The 22,120-nt window shown below is 32.6% G+C and overlaps 1 protein-coding gene across 1 annotated transcript; it reads left to right on the forward strand.

Annotated features, from left to right (window-relative positions):
- Nucleotides 1–6,857: 6,857 nt before the first annotated feature.
- Nucleotides 6,858–19,995, forward strand: LOC106772260 (pyruvate kinase 1, cytosolic). Its single transcript, XM_014658541.2, has 16 exons — nucleotides 6,858–7,042; nucleotides 8,150–8,246; nucleotides 8,599–8,696; nucleotides 11,895–12,050; nucleotides 13,919–13,996; nucleotides 14,396–14,527; nucleotides 15,285–15,365; nucleotides 16,379–16,450; nucleotides 16,568–16,657; nucleotides 16,934–17,078; nucleotides 17,477–17,565; nucleotides 17,656–17,751; nucleotides 17,892–17,959; nucleotides 18,133–18,232; nucleotides 18,913–18,972; nucleotides 19,485–19,995. The coding sequence occupies exons 1-16, from the start codon at nucleotides 6,974–6,976 to the stop codon at nucleotides 19,635–19,637; spliced, it is 1,584 nt and encodes a 527-aa protein (XP_014514027.1). The 5' UTR covers nucleotides 6,858–6,973; the 3' UTR covers nucleotides 19,638–19,995.
- The last annotated feature ends 2,125 nt before the right edge of the window (nucleotides 19,996–22,120 follow it).

Here is a 22,120-nt window from a genome sequence, read left to right on the forward strand (position 1 = left end):
GACAACCTCTATATGCTTGATACGGTGGCTTCCTACGGTGAATCATTCAATACAGAATCATCTTGTACTAAGCGAAAATTTGACAATAATGATTCAGGAGCATTGTGGCACAGACGTCTAGGTCACATCTCTAAAAATAGAGTTGAACGGCTTGTGTCAAATGGGATTTTGAATTCCATTAACTTCACGAATTTTGATGTTTGTGTTGAATGCATTAAAGGAAAACAGACCAAGACATCGAGATTGGGTGCATACAGAGCTATAGACGTCTTAGAACTGATACATATAGACATTTGTTGCCTGTCTACTCTTACGAAACTTAATCCATTCTTCTTCTGTGAATGAATACTCCTTAGATGGATTCTCATGTTGTCTGTCTCCAAATACATACAGACGTGTTAGCCTGGTCTTGAAATCTCTCCACATCTTACATATTTGTGTTAAGATTTTCCTCCTTATCTGAATTGTGTCTGTAATATCATATTTTAGCTGTTTAAAACAAGAAAAATGTTAATAACATAATAATTAAGATCAAAGAAATTAATACATCAAATTTGTTTTAAGTAAGTATATATACCTGAACATCTTGCCATAAGAGGTTCTTCTCCATCTCTGGGACGTCATCCCAAGTTGGATGAAGGATAGAAACATAGGTTTTGGCTAACTTGCCCAAATGACTTTTAAATCTATCAGCATTTGGCCCTGATGCCACCCTGGTTCTTGGGTCAAGATGAACATGTATCCTCTGCCCAGGAACCTGCCCGGATGCCGCTTCTGGCAAACGTGTCACTCCTCGTGTACGTCTGCTGTGTGCTGATCCTGAGTCTGAGGTCGACATACCTGTAAAATATATACAAGGTTAGTATGAATTGAAATTGAAATATTCATCAAAATAAAAATTCATATAAAGTCTAAACAAAAATGAAGACGTTACTTATTAAGATATTGTTTTCTCCTAGAACCCTTCATCATGATCACTACGAATTGCATGTATGTCATCGACAATGTCATCAATAGAGTCTTCAATGGGTCTTGATGTGCTACATGTTGTTTCAAGAATATCAAGAGATTCTTCATCATCAAAATCGTGCATGTTTTTACCCTCCAAAACCACTGACCATTTTTCATTCGCTAGATCGCTGACGTAGAATATTTGCCTTGCTTGACTTGCCATAATAAATGGTTCATTAGTGAAACTCATCTTTGTCAGATCAACCAATGTGAAACCAGAGCCATCTGTAATGATTCCAGAATTTATATCAACCCTTTACACTTGAAAACAGGTACTCTAAAGCAGACATAATCCACCTCCCATATTTCTTGTATTACTCCAAAATAACTAATTGATGCAGTGATTGGATTTTTGTCTTTAGAACTACAAAAGTGCACTGACTTAGCTTTTAGTGTAACCCCACTATTTTGAACTCTACTTTTATCATCTTCTTCCTTTGTCTGAAAAGAGATATTGTTAATATAGTACCCACCATATTTAATGAGATATGTGTTCCCCCCCGAGATAGCCTCAATAGAGTTTCAGAAACATTTGGAGTCGCATAAATCTTTTTCTTAAACCATGGTAAGAAGGTTTTGACATTTTCATTAAGCTGCCATTTTTCACTCATTCTTGGGTGTAGTGCCTTTATTTCATTGACGTGTTCAAAAATGTACGGAATAACATCATCATTGTTGTTTAAGATGTACAAATGAGCTTGATTAACTTCTTCTCTACTCACACGTTGAATTCTCACACCACGACCCTTACCTTCACATCTTCCTTCATTTATGCTCTCAAGTAGACTGACTGGTTCACAACTTGGCATGTAAGCTAAACAATATTCAATGGCTTCTTCTGCAATGTATCGCTGTATGATTGAAGCTTCTGGTCTATATTGATTTTTGACATATCCCTTTAAGATTTTCATGTATCTTTCAACAGGATACATCCACCTTAGGTAAACCGGCCCACATATTCGAATTTCTCAGACTAGATGAACAATCAAATGAACCATGATATAAAAAAAAGAAGGTGGAAAACACATTTCCAATTCACATAATAGTCTTATTCCTTCATTTTCCAATTGATCTAAACATCGAGGGTCAACAACTTTCTTGCAAATGGCATTAAAAAACAAACACAGACGTGTCAGAATACCCCTAATAGAAGGAGTTAATATGCCTCGAATAACAACCGGTAACAATTGTTGCATCAATATATGACAATTATGAGACTTTAAACCAACTAACTTCAGCTCTTGCATAGAAACAAGGTTACTAATATTAGAAGAATAACCTTATGGAACCTTCACACTTCTTAAAGACTTACAAAAACTTTGTTTTTCTTTTTTAGAAAGAGTATGACAGGCTGAGGGCAAATAAGTGCGTCTACCTATTGTTTGTGGATGTAACTCTGTTCGAATTCCCATGTCAACCAAATCTTGTCTTGCGTCTTCCCTTTCACGTTTAATAAAGTTCTGATGACACTGTCACAAACATTTTTTTCAACGTGCATCACATCAATACAATGTCGAACATCAAGTATAGACCCATATGGAAGATTAAAAAATATTGATTGTTTCTTCCAAACATTTTTTGCATTGGTACTTTTACGATGTTTTCCAAATACAATGTTAATGTTTTTGACTTCGTTATACACCTCTTCACCATTGCGGGGTCTGCAGACAACCTCATCCTCGACACTTCCATTGAATGCTTTTTTTTAATCTACGATAAGAGTGATTGCGAGGAAGGAATTTTCGATGTCTTGTATAAACTGTCTTCTGACCATGCTTCAATTGAAGGTAACTAGTGTTTTCTTCACAAATCAGACATGCAAAATGTCCTTTAACACTATAACTACTCAAGTTTCCATAGGCTGGGAAATCATTTATAGTCCAAAACAACATTGCATGCAAACGGAAATTCTCTTCAACATCTGAATCAAACACTTCGACACCTTCTTCCCACAACAATTTCAAATCATCGATTAAAGGTTTCAAGTAAACATCAATGTCATTGTCAGGTTGTTTAGGACCAGATATCATCATTGACAACATTACATATTTTCTCTTCATGCACAACAATGGAGAAAGATTGTATATCATCAACATAACTGGCCATGAACTATGTTTGCTACTTAAGTTCCCGTATGGATTCATACCATCAGTTGCAAGTGCAAGTCTTAAGTTTCTTGGATCTGCACCAAATTCTGTAAATGTTTCATCGATCTTCTTCCACTATGGTGAGTCTGCTGGGTGTCGAAGAAGATTATCGCACTTTCTTCCTAAAAGGTGTCATTTAAGGTTCTTTGCATCCTCCTTAATAGAAAACATACGTTTGAACCTAGGTATTATAGACAAATACCACATGACCTTACCAGGTGCACCATCATTACCTTCTTCAGTGTTTTTGTCAGATTTCTTTTTAAAACGGCTCAAACCACATGTTGGACAATACTTTAGTGAAGCAAACTCCTTGATGTACAAAACACAATCATTGGGGCAAGCATGTATCTTCTGATATTCAAGACCCATTGGACATAAAATTTTTTTGGCCTCGTAGTTACGAATAGGAAGAGTATTATTTTCTGGAAGCATCTCCTTCACCAACTCCAACAACTCCGTGAAACTTTTATCGGTCCATCCGTTCCTTGCTTTTAAACTGAACAACTTCAAAGTTGCAGACAAACGTGTAAAGTTCGTGCAACCTGGGTACAACTGTTGCTCAGAATCATTGATAAGAGAATCGTACAAATTAGCTCTTCTAAAGTTATCTTCACCAACATCACGTATCATGTCCTCTAAATGATCACTCATCCATTCTTCCACATAATTTGTTCCTCGTGACGTCATAGGCTGGTCCAGTACTTCTCCATGCCAAGTCCAAACGGTATACGATCTCGTTATGCCGAACATGAATAGATGATCATGCAAATTGCCCAAGTCTTGTCGTATTTGATTAGCACAACGAACACAAGGACAAAAATATGTCCCGTTCACAGACTTTGCATTTTCTTTAACATATTGCAAGAACATTGAAACACCCTTCTCGTATTCTTCAGAGATGCGACGTGCATTCATCCAGCTTCGATCCATACTATATTAATCGTTTGTGTTAAATTTCAAATGGAACTAAGTTCCCTTAGTGATTTCATACTTATAATCTAACATGCCAATTATAATAAAACAGTTAAAATTTATCACATACATATTCAAAAGCAGATAACACATGCATACCTAAAAGCCAAAAACATGCATACGCAGAAGCCAATAACATGCATACACAAAAGTCTTACACACATACAATAAAAGTTTTAAACGTTGAAGCTAACCTTCTTAGCAGATTAAAACAGCAAATGAGGGAATCGGAGGACTGCACGCCCAAAAATATACGCCAAAAACGTCGCACAAGAACACATCAAAAACTGCATCAAAATGAAACAAAGACGAAATTTAATCGGTTCAAATGGAAGATATCTCAACAAAGAGTAACTTAATCGAAGTAAAATTGAATTTAAACGGTGCAAAAGCGAGAAAATGAACCTAAAAGCTATGCCGCAACAGGAAGCACGAGGAAGAAGACGATGAATACTGGTGTAACTGCTCGCGGGTTCGTGTTCTGAACTACATATTACTATAGCGACCGACGTCTGTCAGGTTATAGACGTCGGTCCTCTCACTAATATGACGTCTATATGATTTAAATATTAATAATGGCGCGGATTATAGACGTCAGGTACCTGAGCAACTGACGTCTACTTGGACATAGGCGTCGGTTATAGGGGCACCGACGTCTACGTATCAGAACAATCATGACAATTTCACCTAACTGTCAGGACCTAGACGTCGGTTACAGTGGGGCACCGACGTCTATGGCTAAGACCATTAATGACACTCAACCTCCTGTCAGCCTATAGACGTCTGTGTGTATCCACCGACGTCTATTTCGCGACTGTTCACCACCTCTGAGACCTTTAGACGTCGGTGTTGGTCATGGTGATGTCTATAGCTCAACTCTTCACCTTATCTGGCAAACATTTAGACGTCACCATTTAAGTGTCCCGACGTCTATAGTTCTTCAAACGTCGGTTGGTGTTCGGCCCGACGTCTAGTAACCCTACTTAATTACGAAGTTGTCACCAGTCATCGTTTAACGTCAGTTGACGAAACAACAGACATCTATGAGAGACGTTAATCAGCGTTTTTCCACTAGTGTAACAGAAGTGTAATTACATAATCAGACCCAAAATGTAAAAGTGTCACATGTATTATTTGTTTGAAATGAGAACACAAAACCCATTTGTTAGACTTTTAATAGAAGATCCAAAAATGTATATATATATATATATATATATATATATATTTTATTTTTTACATAAAAGGGGTATAAATAATAGAAAGATGTTTTAGTTATCATTTGAAGTGACAATAATTATTTGCTAGGGTTTTTCTCTAAACCATTTTTAATCTGGTCAAGAATTCATATTTATTGTGATGAGACTTCAAAGATTATTATACCTCATTATTTGTGACACTTATTTTATGTACTTTTCTGTCAATTACAGTCTATAGTCAAAATTTGTATTTTTCGATTATTAATATTATTATCTAAATCTCATCTCCTTTCATATTTATTCGTATAATATTATTCATATCACGAGTTACGTTAAAACTAATTAGGTTCAACATTCGTTCAAATTCAAAATAACTTTCATCATTTTCAGAGAAAGAATAAGAGATAAAACGAGAAAGAAAAAAAGCTTGTTCTGGATAGCTTTTTCCATAATGCACTTAATGTATTTTGAAAATCTTGTTCTAAAAGGAAAAAAATTGTTTCAAAAATATATAAATGTTCCAAAAAGTTTATTCTAGAAATTTTATTCCAAAAATCTTGTTCTCAAATTCATTTTGTGTTTCATAATATTTCATTCGAAAAATTTTATTCTATAAATTTTAGAAATTCCAAAAGAAAACTTTCAAAACATATAATTTAGAAGTCACTCTTACAAAATATAAAAATTTGATAAATTTTTTAATTTTTAAAATTTGAGGAGTGTGACAAGAAATTGTAGGAATGGAGAAGTAAAAACCTACCTTCTTTACTATAATGTAAAAGCCAATATGTATCACACACACACGAAGTATAAAGTAAATAAAGTATAAAGTAAATAAAGAAAATAATAATGAAAAATAGAGAAAGATGTTTTTTTTTTGGAAAAGATTACGTCTTTTTATCTTTACATTAAAATACGTCTCTACTATAATCACATGTTAACACCTATTTAATTTAAAAGTATTAAGATTAGGTTTAATTTTTTTTTTTCCCTAAGTTAAGTTCTGATATTTAGTTTAGTTTCAGTTTTTAAAAATGTTAATCTTTAGTCCCTAAGATATGAAAAATGTATCACATCAGTCCTATCCATTAACAAATCACAAATTTTTCATTAAGTGATTTGTTGTTCATAACACCTTCCGTTAACAAATCACAAAATATTGGATACGAAAATTTGTTGTTCATTAAGTGTTGTCATAAAAACTGATTTAATACATTTTTCTTATCACAGACACTCAAGGTTGCGATAACTAAAATGAACATCAAAACATAACTTAATAGAAAAAAAAAATTTAAACCTTAAAATTACTTTGAAAACTAATTATTGAAAATATAGTGGGATAAAATTATCGAAAAAGACGTTTTAAAAATGCAATATTTTTATTGTGGATAAAGTTTTGTGGTACAAATTTTACGTACCCAAAATAAATAAACTCAAATAGTAACGTTGAGAAAAAAAAAAAAGTACACGGGTCCCACGCTCGTACGGACACGATCTGTTTGGGCTACTTTCGTGGTTGGTCTCTTCCCTTTACTTTCTCATTCATATCATTTTTGATGCTCTTTGTGTCACTCAGTCTCACGCACACTATCAGAATCTCTTCGCTCTTCTTCACCGAAGTTGACCCCTTCAGTTTTCACCAAAATGCAGTCCAGTCCGTTGATCCTCGAGGAACCCATCCGAATGGCTTCGATCCTCGAGCCATCCAAGCCTGTCAGCATCTCCTCTCTCTCTCTCTGTTTTCAATTTTGTTAATTTTGTGTTATTTTCAATTTTCAAGCTTTGTGATGGAAAAAAAGAACGCGATAATAACCGTTTCCCTTGTGTGCATGTTGTTTTGGAGTTGCATTTCTTGATGCTTTGTTTTCTTGATAGTTTTTAATTTAGAAGTCGGAAACGAGTTTTGTTGGTGTTTCATTTGTGAATCTTTGAAATATTTCAACACACGAAGGAAATTGACATTTTTGTAATTAAAAGGTGAAGACAGAAAATGGAAATGCCGAATGAAAGCCTGGGTAAGCGGCCTTTAGTTTTTAGATTTTTTGGGAAACTGAAAATGGTTTTCTTAGGGACTGCATGTTTCAGATCTCGGTTCTTTTATTTTGAAAACTGCTTTTGTGAAACAAAGTTAAGTAGTTAACTTCTAATTGATCACTGGCTTTAACTGAGAATGAAGATGCTTAAAGCGTTTTCAGAGTTTTCTCTTGTTTGCATCTTCCTTTTAGAATTCGAATTTTAAGTTAGTAGATCGGAGAAGACATGTTTTCATGGTTAGAGTAGAGTTCGATTTCGGTATCTGGGATTTTTTTTTTCAATGGTTTCGATTGGGAAATTCGCTTTCTTAACTCCTTTTTATTTGGCAACATTAGGTGGTGTTGCTCTAGCTCGAGTTGAGGTGAAGGTGTGTATTGAGCTTTTCACATTTTGCAAAATTGGAAAAATCTTTTAATTTATGTATTGTGTTTGTGCTTCTATCATTAAAGTCTTGATATGGTGTACTTTTTTTTTTTTTTCACATTTTAATTTTCTTTTGAAATAAAAGTTAGAAAAATGGGTCAAATTAAAAGTAGTGTCAGAACAATAGTGCAGGTTCTAAGGAAGTACTAAATTTTTCTCACAAGGTTGTGATCTATTTAAGCTTTCATGTTGCACTCTAGGTTTGAGGTTTGGAGCTAGTGGGTTATGTAGTTGTTTTTTCAGATTTGTTTATTATTTTGGTGTTGAAGTGTGAAACTAACGAAGTTATTAGCCTATCCTAGAGAATTTTGCTCTTTGACAATTTGAATTTTGACTAAGTGGTTGTTGAAATGCACTCTGCAGAGTTTCTTTCCAGCTATGACAAAGATTGTTGGCACACTTGGCCCAAAGTCACGATCAGTTGACGTGATTTCCCAATGTCTTGAGGCAGGAATGTCTGGTATTTTCCCAAATGCAACCTTTTGATTGTTTGTGATCTTTATTTAACAATTGACTGCAAATATTTGTTGTATGATAGATAAGGGACTACCTGGTTATTTTCTCTTTCTAGCTATTGTAGTAAGAAAACATGAAATTGGATAGCTTTGTCTCATAAAATCAACTATTTTGGAATTAGAAGGCCTTTCTTTTTTTCTAAATCTTTAACTATCTCACGAGTAAGAATCTAGGAGCATTTTTGTGGCTTCTTCATGGTTTGCAGCTTCCCTTATGTATCTACTGTGATAGTTGACAAGCTTGAGTTTTCAATTGGTCATGACTTGTCTTATTCTTCTTTTCTTACAATGTACTAGTGGCAAGGTTTGATTTTTCATGGGGTGATCCAGAATACCACCAAGAGACGTTGGAAAATCTAAGGACTGCTATCAAAAGCACTAGAAAACTTTGTGCGGTAAACGTGTTATTTTTTTGTTTGTTTATTTAAATGTTAAGTAATCACTCAAACTCTAATGGGCTATCTTCTTGGCTATCTCTCTTCTAAAGGTATCCCTCTTCTTGGAGATCTACTAACACATTTAAGCATTAAAGAGAACACTACTATCACATACTCATTGTCATTTTGGTTGGGACTTACACTAGTTGGATGTGAAGAAGGTATTTCTCCATCACGCTATAGAAGGAGTGTAAATGGATATTCCTCTAGGATTTAAAACTCATAGTAAAGGAACAAGGTATGCCTCCTAAAGAAGCAATCTCTAAGAGTATGCTATGAAAGATTTATAGAAAAAATGATTTCCTTAGGATACAAGCAAAGCCAAGGAGACCATTCTTTATTTATAGCAGGAGATGATGAAACAAAGAAATTGACTTTAAAGGAAAAATTGACAGTTCAATTTGGAATGACAGACCCGAAAAAACTCATGTATCTCCTTGGAATAGAGGTTGCTTATTCTAAAAGAAGGATTTTCATCTCTCAAAGAAAATATGTACTTGATCTTTTCAAAGAAATAAGTAAGCTGGGATGCATAACATTTGGAGTTCCTATTGAACATAATCATAAAATTGGAAGGGAAGAGTTATTCGTAGAAAGGATCCAATGTTAGAGATTGGAAAACTTATTTATCACACAAGGCAACAAACATTGCTTATGCAGTTAGCATGATTAGTTAGTCTATGGATGATCAAAGAGAAAGAAACATGTGAGCAATTGACCAAATTCTTCAATACTTGAACTCATGTCCAAGAAAGAAGTTACTGTTAAAGAAGACACTTTGATCAGGGGATTACATATTGATGCAAACTATTCATGTTTTGTTATCAGCACGAAGTCAACCTCTGGGTGTTATGTGTTTCTTGGAGAAAGTATGGTAACTTGGAGAAACAAAAAACGTGATAAAATGTCTCGATCTAGTGTAAAAATTGAATTTTGAGACCTTGCTCAAGTAATGTGTGAATGACTCTAGATTAAAATCACAATCATCATGACCTAAAAATAAAGGTTGATATCCCTGTGCAACTGGACTGTGATAACAAGTCAATCATGACTCATGAGGATTGCCCATAAACTATTACAATATGATAGGATAGAACATATTGAAATTGATTGACACTTTAGATAATCTTGGAAAAGGTATTATGGCAACAATCCATGTCCCTACTGGACTTCAAATAACATACATTCCCACTAAGATACTTCCTTTAGGCACATTTTAGGATCTTCTTGTAGGCAAGTTGGGGATGATCAATATTCATTTTCTAACTTGAGGGGAAATATTCTAAGTAGCGGATTATTAGGATAAAAATTTCTTCAATATCTTCATGTTGATTAGGAGAAAATATCTTTAGAATCTTCCTATTCATTTCAACATATTTTTATTTTAAAGAGTTTGATTGTTACAAATAGAAGTGATGATAGTTATGATTGTTATCTGCAAAATTATTCTTTATTTACTTATATAGTTCAAGATATCCTCCTTAGTAGTTACCTTTTTAGGGTGAGTTCCCCTAGCACTTGGACTAATAACAAATTAGTTGGTATGTAATAAATATAATTGATCAATCTTCTATCAAGTGCCAAATATGTTATGAATCCATCCAGTTTAGTATTGTTACTTGTACCACTGTGATACTTAGAGTATTTGATGCACTCTCTGAGATAACTCATGTTTAGTTTTTTATCATGTTTTCTGTTTGATGATTGATGCACAATGCGAAACAGTTTTGTATTTTGTGTTGTGTGATCGTATCGTATGGATACTGGACGAAACAATACAAGTTTTGCTATAATACCCTTTCCATTGTATAATATTTGTTTTACATGTAAAAAAAAACAAGGTAATGTTTTGAAATTTTAAATTATTTTAATGCTTATTATTGAGTCCTTTTTATACTTGTCAATTATCTTTTTATATTTAATATAATGTTTAAGAATTTATGCATTACTAAAAAAGTGTAGACCAATTCCTTTTGGTATTTAAAGAAAGCTTAAATTTATGAGTACTTTAATACAATCTCCTCAGTAACAATCTGAAGGAAAATTTGTCAACCTTTATGAGTGGCTATCAATAAGTTTTTGGTAGAAAGTTGAATTTGAGGAGCAAAAGGAAGAACCATGTATAACTGGAACAAGTTATGACAACTTGGTTGCTAACCCATGTTGGATGAAAATGGCTCATGGTATTTTCCTAGATATCAACAGGGCACTTAAACTTGGTGGAGCAGTTAAGAGGCTTGGTGAGGGATAGAACACAAACAGTGTGTTTGGGAAAACATTGGGGGTTAATGTAACCCACGTTTTTTCCAGCACACCAATATACTTGCTTCCCAATTTTCACCTTTGGAAAGTGTGAACTTCTGTTTGGTGCCTCACAAATGGAAAACTAAACATGCAGAAAGGGATTGTGGGAAAGACAATTACATTTGAAAGAAAACCAGTTTTGAAGGAGTGGTATGCATTGGAAAAAAAAAATTGTCCCTTTAATGAGTAACAATTTTAATTTTTTCTCCTGTCCTTTCTCTTTTCTTTTTGTGCCATTCTTACTCTATTTTTTTTATTCAAAAACGTGGCACAAGTATTTTTGTTTTCTATTGTACTTTTTATTTTAACAAATTAAATGGACCCTTAGTGATTTTGTTTTTACTTGTAAAACATAATATGTTACACTCTACAAGCAAAACATCAAATTCCCTCAAAAGAATGTTTTAGTTACAGTTACACCACTTCCATTTTGTATTTTTCTCCTCTGACCTATTCCTCAGTATTACCATCCTCGTGTAGCCTTGAATAGTAATATAAAATAGATTACTGCTGGTTGGGTGCATGTTATTTGTATAAGCTACCATGTGTTAATACTTTTTTTTAACTGTTATCAACTTGTATGGCTCAAAATTTCGACTTTTGGCTAATACAGTCTGAAGCCTTGTAAACATTCATTCTGTTCATTTATTGGTATCTAATGTAAAAGTCTGGACAAGGAAACTAAGATTACCTTAACCATTACTCCTTGCACATGACATAGATATGATGAATTATGGTATATCATAAAAGTAACTGATATTAATTCCTTAACATTTATGCTTTCAAAATGTGAAAATACTATCTGAAGGTTATTTTATGTTAAAATAAATATGCATTTTTTTCTAACTCCAGGTTATGCTAGATACTGTGGGTCCAGAACTACAAGTTGTCAACAAAACTGAGCACCCAATTTCCCTTCAGGCTGACACATCGGTTGTCTTAACTCCTGATCAGAACAAAGAAGCTGCTTCAAATCTTTTGCCTTTAAATTTTAATGGGCTTTCAAAGGTCAGTAATGTGTATATCTTTAAGTTTTAACAAATGTTTCTGAAGGGAGAAGGGGCATTATTTTTATGTTGAATCTTTTTGAGGTTTGCATACATGTGTATTGTAATAGTAGTCAAGTGCATGTTGTCTTCATCTGAATTATTATCCAGCTGTTTACTTGTGGTATCTTGGTCTTTCATCCATATTATTAAAATAGTTACTTGGTTACTTGGTGAAGCAAGAAGCATATTGTTAAGACGTTTGTTCCAATGGATGCTCAATGAGCTTGGAATTTCTTTAAAAATACTATGAAAGTCTTGTACAATGGTGAACTGCTATTATCATTGCTACAAATCTAATTCATTGTTAGAACCTAAATTTTAGAGATTGATCACCACTTTAAAAAAGGAAAGGTTGATGATGTATAGTTCCTTGTAATCACTTACGGTGTTGATAGATTTCAATCCATCTTTCTTCTAATCCAGACAAACAGATTTATTCTCTTGATACCTTGGTCTCATTTTCATGCAAATTCTATTTTGTATTTTCTCACTTCATAATAATAAAAAAATTATTGCTGGTATGAGAGGTTCCTCTAAGTAATGGATTTTTCCCTTTGGATAAGTTTATTTGGAAATCCATTTGCTCTCTGATGTAAAATTCTTTGTATAAGCATAATTAATATGAATTACTTTCTAATTCGAAGGCCTATAACACCTTCACCTCTTGATTGTGAATTGTGAAGACTGAGTTCTGAAACTAATTCTCACTCGTTTATGCCTTGCTCAGAAGTTTCCCTTTTATAGATAATCTTTTTGGTATTTTTGGTGAAGATTGGGCTTGCCTAAGAATCTCGAGCAGCTCCCTATGTGTTAATTTTACAGGATTTGATTCTGGCAAACATATTAAAAGGCTTTAGTCCTGTTCTCAAATGTAGTTATCTGGTGCATTTGATAGAAAGATATTCTGTTATCTTTATTATTGGTTGCTGCATGTGTTCATTTGGGATCAAATTGTTCACCTCACATCTTTGTGACATTTAGAGACATTGGCATATATATATATATATATATATATATATATATATATAAAGCAATTTCTGTTTTACCATGTTACTTCTATCTTGGTTAGGTAGAGCTTTTTTCCTGGCTTCTAGGTTGTGTTCAATTTTTCCTAATTATTCTGCTACTTTCTAACTGTTGCTTATAAAAAAAGTATTTTACAATTTTACTCCAAAATTTACACTAATATACCTTTATGCATGTGGTCACCAAAAGCCATAGTTTCTTGATGCTTGATGCATATAGGTCCTTGATGGCCACGGAAAATATTTAGATATGCTTTAGATTAAATTTTGTTGAAAGATTGCAATTAAGGTGGGGCATATGGATCTCAAGAGGCAGCATTAATATTGGTACTTTGCCAAAAGGAATAAGAAAACTGAATAGGGGACAAGAGCCTGCATTTTAATGGCATGCATATTGATTTAAAAAGACCATATGAAGGGAAACTAGTACTCTTCTGAGATATGCAAAAAAACTGGAGGGAATTTCTGAACTTATGGCAGCACTTTCTGTTGTCTTTCCTAGACAGGCTGTTATTTGCCTAAAGATCCAATAACAGAGAGTCTGCAAGTAGATTTTACATTTACCGATAGCCTCTAAGTCCGTAATTAATGATTTTATTTTGTGTTACTTTAGGTGTCTATAATAGACATGCTGAGTAATATAATGTTAATCATAATTTTGTATTATTGATTAAGGAGTTATAACAATTCCAGTAGCTCTAATCTTGACCATTTTACATTAAAATTCTTATATAATAACAATTTGTTGTTTTACAAATTTAGCTTCTTATTTCTCATCTTGTTAGGATCTACAATTTTGCAGGCTGTGAAGAAGGGTGATACTATTTTTATTGGTCAATACCTGTTTACTGGAAGTGAAACAACCTCAGTGTGGCTTGAGGTAATGCAATCCTGGATGGATTAGTTCTATCTTCAATGCTTCTGCAAATAGTTTTTTCTGACTATTTTGGTAATTTTGTTATTATAGGGTTTAGATAGGGAAAGGAAACTTTAAATAACATGATAATAGGTTGATATATTCTTATAATTATTATATCAGGAATACTGCATATGATTGATACATGTTGTATAGTGATGCAATAGCATTCTTATCTTGATTTTAAAAAAAAGATATTATTGTTATAATAAGAAAACCTGTTTCTTGATGTGATATATTACTACACTTATACTCCTATCTATGGCTACACTAATAATTATGTCATGTACTAGTTCCAATAGTACAAACCCATTAATATACTATGTGATGTATCACTCAATTAGTTTTTATTTTGTAATGCAGGTCAGCGAAGTGAATGGTGATGATGTCACATGTGTCATAAAAAATTCTGCTACTCTTGCTGGGTCACTGTATACCTTACACGTCTCACAAATTCGTATTGATCTTCCCACTCTAACCAATAAGGATAAGGAGGTAACTATACGAAATTTGTGTGCATAAAGTAATGAGATGCACATTATATGGTCAAATTTCTTTTCTACTTTTGTGCTTAAGAATGTAGTTTTCAATTTTTAATCTATATTTCATGAGTATATATTTTAGGGATGAAATTGGATAATTTCGTTGTTGAAATTATAGCTTATTGTAGCAGTGGTTATATAATTTTTCTTTCTGAAAGAGGACTAATTCCTGTTAATTTGTGAGGAAAGTTTTACTTATTTTGGAATCCAAAACAATCTGGATTGGTTTTCTTTAGGTTTTGGTCTAATTGATTTTGAAAGAATTGGTTTGTGAAGTTGATTCTAAAAAAATAGTGTTAGGCAATTATATTCTAAAAGTGAGTTTTAAAGCGTTGGTTTTGTCTGGATAAAGTAGAATCACCTTAGATGTGTAAATATGGGTATGTTTTTAAAAAATTTGTGGGTCCTGGACCCTAAATAAATTATTTTCACTTTGGAATTAAAAAAAAAAAAAACTTCAGCTGTTTCAAAATCAATTCTATATTCTGCAGAAAACTGATTTTCTTCATCTTGTAAATTGATCAAACAGCTTTATTTACTGTTGAAATCTGTTTTTATCGGCAAAAGAATCAGGCTTTTAATGTCTAAACAGCACGTGCGATAAACTATGTTGTCTACACCAACCACAAGACTATCATGATATAAGTTACAATGTTTATTGTTAGATTCTTACAGTACTGCTAATCTTGTCATGTCACTCGCTAACTCAGGTAATAAGCACTTGGGGTGTTCAAAACAATATAGACTTCCTCTCATTATCATTCACCAGGCACGCTGAAGATGTTCGCCATGTAAGGGTTATTGCTGATAGGTTTCATTCTATTAATTATGTATTTTTTCTTTTTCCTCATATATTGATTGTTACAAAGACTTCACTCTTCCATGAAAACACGTTCAAAACTTGAATTAATGGAAAATGTTGGAACTAAATCAGTCACTCAAAAATGCTATCTAGCATATGACGAATTCTAGTGATGCTTACAAGTTTCTTGTATCAATTTCTATTCCTAGCCTTCTCTAGACTCAGAAAGCTGAATGGAATGTTCATTTTAATTTTCAAACATTTGAAAATTGAGGATTGAACTACACAAAATGTACTCTTCCCCTTTTGCAGCATACACAAGGCTAAATTAAATGGTCGGAATGGCATTTGACTGATGAATGTTATATATAACTGTTAAAATTATCTTTGTTATAGTACTGTACAACTACATAAAGCTGTTTCTGGGTGTACCTAGCTTTAGTTCAAGGAACATAGACTGTAACCATAATTTTACTCAGCTTTATATATACACACACACAAACACTATTAAATGTAACTAAATATATGGGCCTCGTCCCATCTCTTTGTATCTTCTTTGCATTTGAGACACAAATATATACTTGCTCCTCTGTTGTAATAGATACTGAGAGATTATTATTTTTCTCTTTACCATACATCTCAACATATTCAAATACATGGACTGAGAAAAACTCACTGATTATTTGTACATTCAATTATAACCAACCATTTTTTAGCAAATTTCTTGCCATACAACTGTTTAGATTTTAGTTATGGAATTATTATTTATTTTTGCAAAAATACTCAACTGCTTTGACTATTTTTTTTCAAAAGAATTGGGGCAAATAGTTAATGCAAAGCACAAAGGGAGAGTAATTTACTTATTTATCTGATGTGATTTACTTTTAATTCTAAATTTGCTTTATTGTACTTGTACAGTGTTGTTGATTTAGTAAGTCATTTTCTTTATTGTAGTTTTCCTCAAAACAATGTAATGAAATTTTACTATTTGTTATTTGGCAGGCCCGTGAGTTTCTCTCTAAATTAGGTGACCTCAAACAAACACAAATCTTTGCAAAGATTGAAAATATAGAGGTGAGAAACTTCAAATCTCTTAGAATCTTATTACAAATGAAAGCAGTAATGCAAGATTATTGTTTGTGTGCTTTATATTGATTTTGAACTGCATCTTTTGTCTGTAAATTGTAACAGGGATTGACTCATTTTGATGAGATATTGCGAGAAGCTGATGGTATCATCCTCTCACGTGGAAATTTGGGGATAGATCTTCCACCTGAGAAGGTTTGCTTCTAATTCTGGACAGAAGAATCCAACGTTTATGTATCATTTATAAGTAGATAATAGTATTATGATATTGTTTCCATTTGTTTGTTTTTTTTGTTTTTTTTCAACATGTGTCTGCATATGGCTATTTATAGCATTTTTTTCTTACTACATAGTATTGAACTTGTTGACAACTCCCTAATGGACCACACATCTCAGTTATACTCAAAAACTTGTGACCTGCATAATATAATAATTTTCTCAAATCTTGCATGTATCTATATGGATTTGCAGGTGTTTTTATTCCAAAAGGCGGCTATTTACAAATGTAACATGGCTGGAAAACCGGCTGTTGTCACACGTGTTGTGGACACTATGACTGACAACCTAAGACCTACTCGCGCTGAAGCAACTGATGTTGCCAATGCAGTCTTAGATGGTATGTTTTATTTTCTTGATATAGTTCATTTTGTCAAGTTTTGATTTTGATGGATTTAAAGCATCGGCTGCACTGCATGCTGCTATTTTTTTTTTTTTATAAATAAAAAAAAAAGGAAAGAATGCTATTTCATCAATATACAGGTTGCAATCCTAAGCACTACAACCTAAATAGATGATATGCAGCATTTATAAATACTCCTTCAAATTTGTGGTGCTAATCCATGGTTTTATCATCTCTAAATGTTTTCTCTTTTACCCATTTTCCGGATTTATGAATTATCTAGTCACTAGCATTAGATTCACTACTTGTTTCTGATTATTTGTTAATACTTCTTCCACCTTCATGGTGTTTATTAATGGTTGTATCTTACTTTGTTTTTCCATTTTACGGTGTAGGCAGTGATGCAATTGTTCTAGGGGCAGAGACTTTGCGGGGATTATATCCTGTGGAGACTATTTCCACTGTTGGAAAAATTTGTGCCGAGGTGGGAACTAGAATGTATTCTTTAAACCATACACTAAGTTAGGCCTCAAACACAGAGTATGATACCTTTTTAACCAAATCCTCTTTGCAGGCAGAGAAAGTTTATAATCAAGATATTTATTTCAAGAAGGCTGTCAAATTTGTGGGTGAGCCAATGACTCATTTGGAATCAATAACTTCCTCTGCGGTACTCTTGTCTTTTTCACTAAAATTTATCTAGGGTAGTTTAATTTTTTCCCTCACTGCCATTACGTTACTCACTTGCTTAAATTTTTTTTCATAAGTAAAATACATATTTGGGAATAATTTCCTTGTGTCAACATGCAGGTTCGGGCAGCCATCAAGGTTAAGGCTTCTGTTATTATATGCTTTACTTCATCCGGAAGGGCTGCAAGGTTTCATTTCAATTTTTCATAACTCGCCTCTTATTATTTTAAGAACTTTCTCATGCTTTGGTTATGAATTCAAATGTTTGTGCATTTCTTGTTTATTAGTAATTAATTATGCTGCACTTTTGATACCTTGCTAACAAATCATTTGAGTTATCTATTATTGTGTAAATTTGTAGGCTGATTGCCAAGTACCGTCCAACCATGCCTGTGATATCTGTTGTCATTCCTCAACTAAAAACAAATCAACTTAGATGGACTTTCACTGGAGCTTTTGAGGTATTTAATTGATAAATGGATATAATTTGTTTCATGAAATATTCACATGATTCGTGAAGCTGGCCTTCTGTTATTAAGTCAGAGTCAGCATGATTCGGTTCCTTGAGTCGGCTCAGTCTTTTTGGCATTGGTATATACTTTTTAAGCCTGGTGCTTTGTATATATTCTTCTGTAATGGAGCTTACCTGATGGAATTAACTCCTAGTGCACTACTGACTAAAATTATTCATGCATTTTTTTTCCTACTTGTATCAGCTTTTGTACGTTGATAACTTCAGTTTTATGTACAGTGGAATAATGATTTTGTATGTGATCAATTCTCGTGTGTTGTATGTTGTCTTTGACTTTTGTGCATTCTTTAATTTCTCTTTGAAGCACTATGGTGTGCCTTCATTTTGGTGTATCGAATAATCACACAAGCAGTGCCTTGAAACTTTATGGATAGTCCGTAGCAGATACAAACTTTTCTTGTTTGTATTATTTCCATGAAAAGAGGCAGCCATTTTACAAATGTAAAAAACTTGATTTGATAGGGAAAATGGAGAAAAAATGTTATTTTTCTGTGATTTTTGAATCTTGATTTAAACTGACTGATTGTTTTCATTCTTTTGACTTGTATTATAACATTCTGCTTTGAAACTAATGTGTTCTTGTTCTTTCCTTTTATGATTCTATGGCAGGCAAGACAGTCACTTATTGTGAGAGGTCTTTTCCCTATGCTGGCAGATCCACGACACCCAGTAAGAATTATTTGATGTCAATTGATTTAGTAATGTAAAATGGGGAATGGGAACCAATGTAGATCTCAAAACCTCGGATTGTCTAATATTTAAAATCTTAAAACTGAATGTGCCTTGTATATAATGAAAATCAATTAAAGAAATTCTACAATCAAACCTAACTTAATCCCAATTCAGAATAGCAAGTAAAATACCAGTCCATCTGCAAATATTCCAAGGCCTCAACATCTAATCACCATTTTCCAAATTACTACTGTTTATACTTCAAATCTTAGTTCATTTCTTACATTGAAACTTGGTACGATACCGACGTTTTTTATTTCCCTCATCAGAAGCAATATTCTAGGACTATTGTGATGTCGGGTGACATTCTAGTTTAGATTTGAATATTCCTTTATCCTATCTATTTTGGGGGCCATTACAAAACTGAAAATTTAGTTTTTATATGGTATTGCTGAAGTATATTTGTGGTCATTGACTTGTTAACATGAAAGCATGTCTTTTGGGTCCAGGCCGAGTCTAAAAGTGGAACAAATGAATCAATTTTGAAGGTTGCTTTAGACCATGGCAAGGCTTTTGGTATCATAAAGCCACATGACCGAGTTGTTGTTTGCCAGAAAGTTGGCGACTCCTCAGTTGTGAAGATTATTGAGCTTGACGATTAACCATGAGTTGTTGGTTGCATTATAAGGTTTCTTTGTTTTAGCATTTTCTGTTGTATGTTGTAATCATAAAAACACATGAAAGGTCCATTAATAATGTGCATCACATTGGAAGAAATGCACTTGGCGAATGGATATCATCCATTCCAAGCATGCCAACTGATAATGACATGACATCACATAGTTAATCTCGGGTCAGTATAAATTGTTCCACTTAAGTATCTATCTACTTCCTTTTGCTTGTCATGTATTAGCTAATGGACAATATTTTTTACCGACTTGTCACAATCTAATCTTCCAACACCAAGACTTTATTTTGGTCAGAGTTGCTCAATCAGAAAGGCTGTTGCTTTGAACTATATATACTACTGCACTTGATCATGCAACATTTCGAATTCTGTTTCTACAAGTCTATAAATTCTCTCCGTGGGAAGTGCAATCATGGAGATAATAAATCTTTTATCATATGATCTAGCCTAAGATGAGTTCTGTTGGGATTATACACAGGTAAGGCTTATTTCATTTCTTTTTTCTGAAGCATTTTTGGAGAAACTTATTTAAAGGAGAACTAGAGAAGATGGAAGGGGAATTACAAAGGTTACTATAGCATGATTTTCGAGTGCATAAAGGAGTTACACACGGTTTGAATTACCATCAAAATAATCATCAGTAGCAATAAAAATTTTAAACCCTAGAGCAATGAGGAATAAGATGGATGGGCATGAACAATATTTTTAATTTTTATTTTCACACAAATTTAAGGGCAGTATTCAAAAAATTGGGAAAGGAGAAAATGAATATAGGGCACTTATGACAGTGCACAGCTAGAGGAAGAAATAAGGAGTGACTATGTGAATCATTTGAAAACTTTTTTTTATTTGCTTCAAAAACGAAGATTATTCTTGCACGTATAAAGTTTTGTACTATCCTAATTAAAATAAAATACATCGGATGAATGAAAACAGTTTTTCTTCATTTTGCTGTTCTATTTCCTAATACAATTTCAAAGTTTTTTTCTTACTTAGGTTATGTGTATTACGGTATCATGGTGTTGCAATTGAAGATTTATGCTGTGCTTTTAGTTCTTGAGTGAATTAGATATTCAAGAGCAAACATCCAATGTGCATCCCTTTACGTTTGTTTCTTCAGTCCTCGACCATAAAAATCACAATTTTTGGAGCAGATTCATGCTAACGAGTGTGAAGAATGAAGTATATTTTGTGGACCAGCATCAAGAATATGATTGGAAAAAGATGCAAGAATATGATTGTATCATGGTTTGTGCACTTTGTTTCTCCTACAGAGTATTTTATGAATGGATGACACTTCTTGTAAGAAGTGAAAAATTATAATAATTAAGAAATATATATTCAAATGTGGTTTATTATTATTTTTATTTAAAAAATTTATGATTTATTAATTATTTAAGATATCTTCTTTATTTAAAAGATATATAAAGTGATTATTATAATATAACTTTCTTGAAATATATATAAAGTAATTATTATAATATAAACAGGTTATATAGGAGAGTTATTTTTTAAATAGATTTATTGAAAAATATCAGATTTATTATGTGTATTTTTTATTATATACAAAAAAATTTGAAGAGATTTTCTAAGAAACATAAAGATAGTAGAAATATATATATATATATATATATATATATATATATATATATATAATATTTTATGGTTATTAATCTTTTAAGCGTATTTTTCATAAATATATATAAAGAGTGAGTGTTACACTTAAATGATAAAGAAGGGGATTGAATAAATATGAAAGAAAAATAAGAGTAAGATTCAAAATAGAAAAAGGGAGAAAACTTTAAAGGTTAAGTTTTGAAGAGGAAGATGTTGTTTTCTTGTTTTTTTTGTGTTTTGAATTTGAGAACATTGATGTTTTGAAATGAGTATTTTTAATTGATTATTTAAAGTTATGAAAATGAGATTTTATGAAATTACAAGGGTATTTGGGTACATGGTGGATTTTTGTGAAGGTTGTTATACGAGAGTGATGTGTTCCATTTTTGGCTGGAGAGACTATCATTTGATGACGATGCTTTCCATTGTAGTTGGGAAGGTTGCGCTTTGAGAGTGATATGTCCCACTTTTGATCAGAAAGATTGTCTTCTAAAAGTTATTTATTTTACATACCAAGAGAGACTGACTCTTGAGACTATGTGTTTCATTTTGAAGAGATTTTGTACCATCATAGTCAACTGGAGGGCATTGTGTATGCATATGTAGAAAAATAATTTATTTATTTTATATTTATTTTATTGGTTTATTAAATAAAATAATTATTGAAAAAGATTTATCATTTTAAAGAAAATGTTTTGGTTTTATTTAATAGTTTTCAACTGTGATGAATATAAAGAGATGTTGAGGAAGATCACCTTCTTAAGGAAAATGATCAATATCAATAGACATTTGAGAAAATGTTTTAGTTCAATGTTTTTCCTTTTAAATAAAATATGTTAT

The sequence above is a fragment of the Vigna radiata genome, chromosome 8 (genome assembly GCF_000741045.1).
Source record: "Vigna radiata var. radiata cultivar VC1973A chromosome 8, Vradiata_ver6, whole genome shotgun sequence".
In the NCBI taxonomy this organism is placed as follows: domain Eukaryota; kingdom Viridiplantae; phylum Streptophyta; class Magnoliopsida; order Fabales; family Fabaceae; genus Vigna; species Vigna radiata.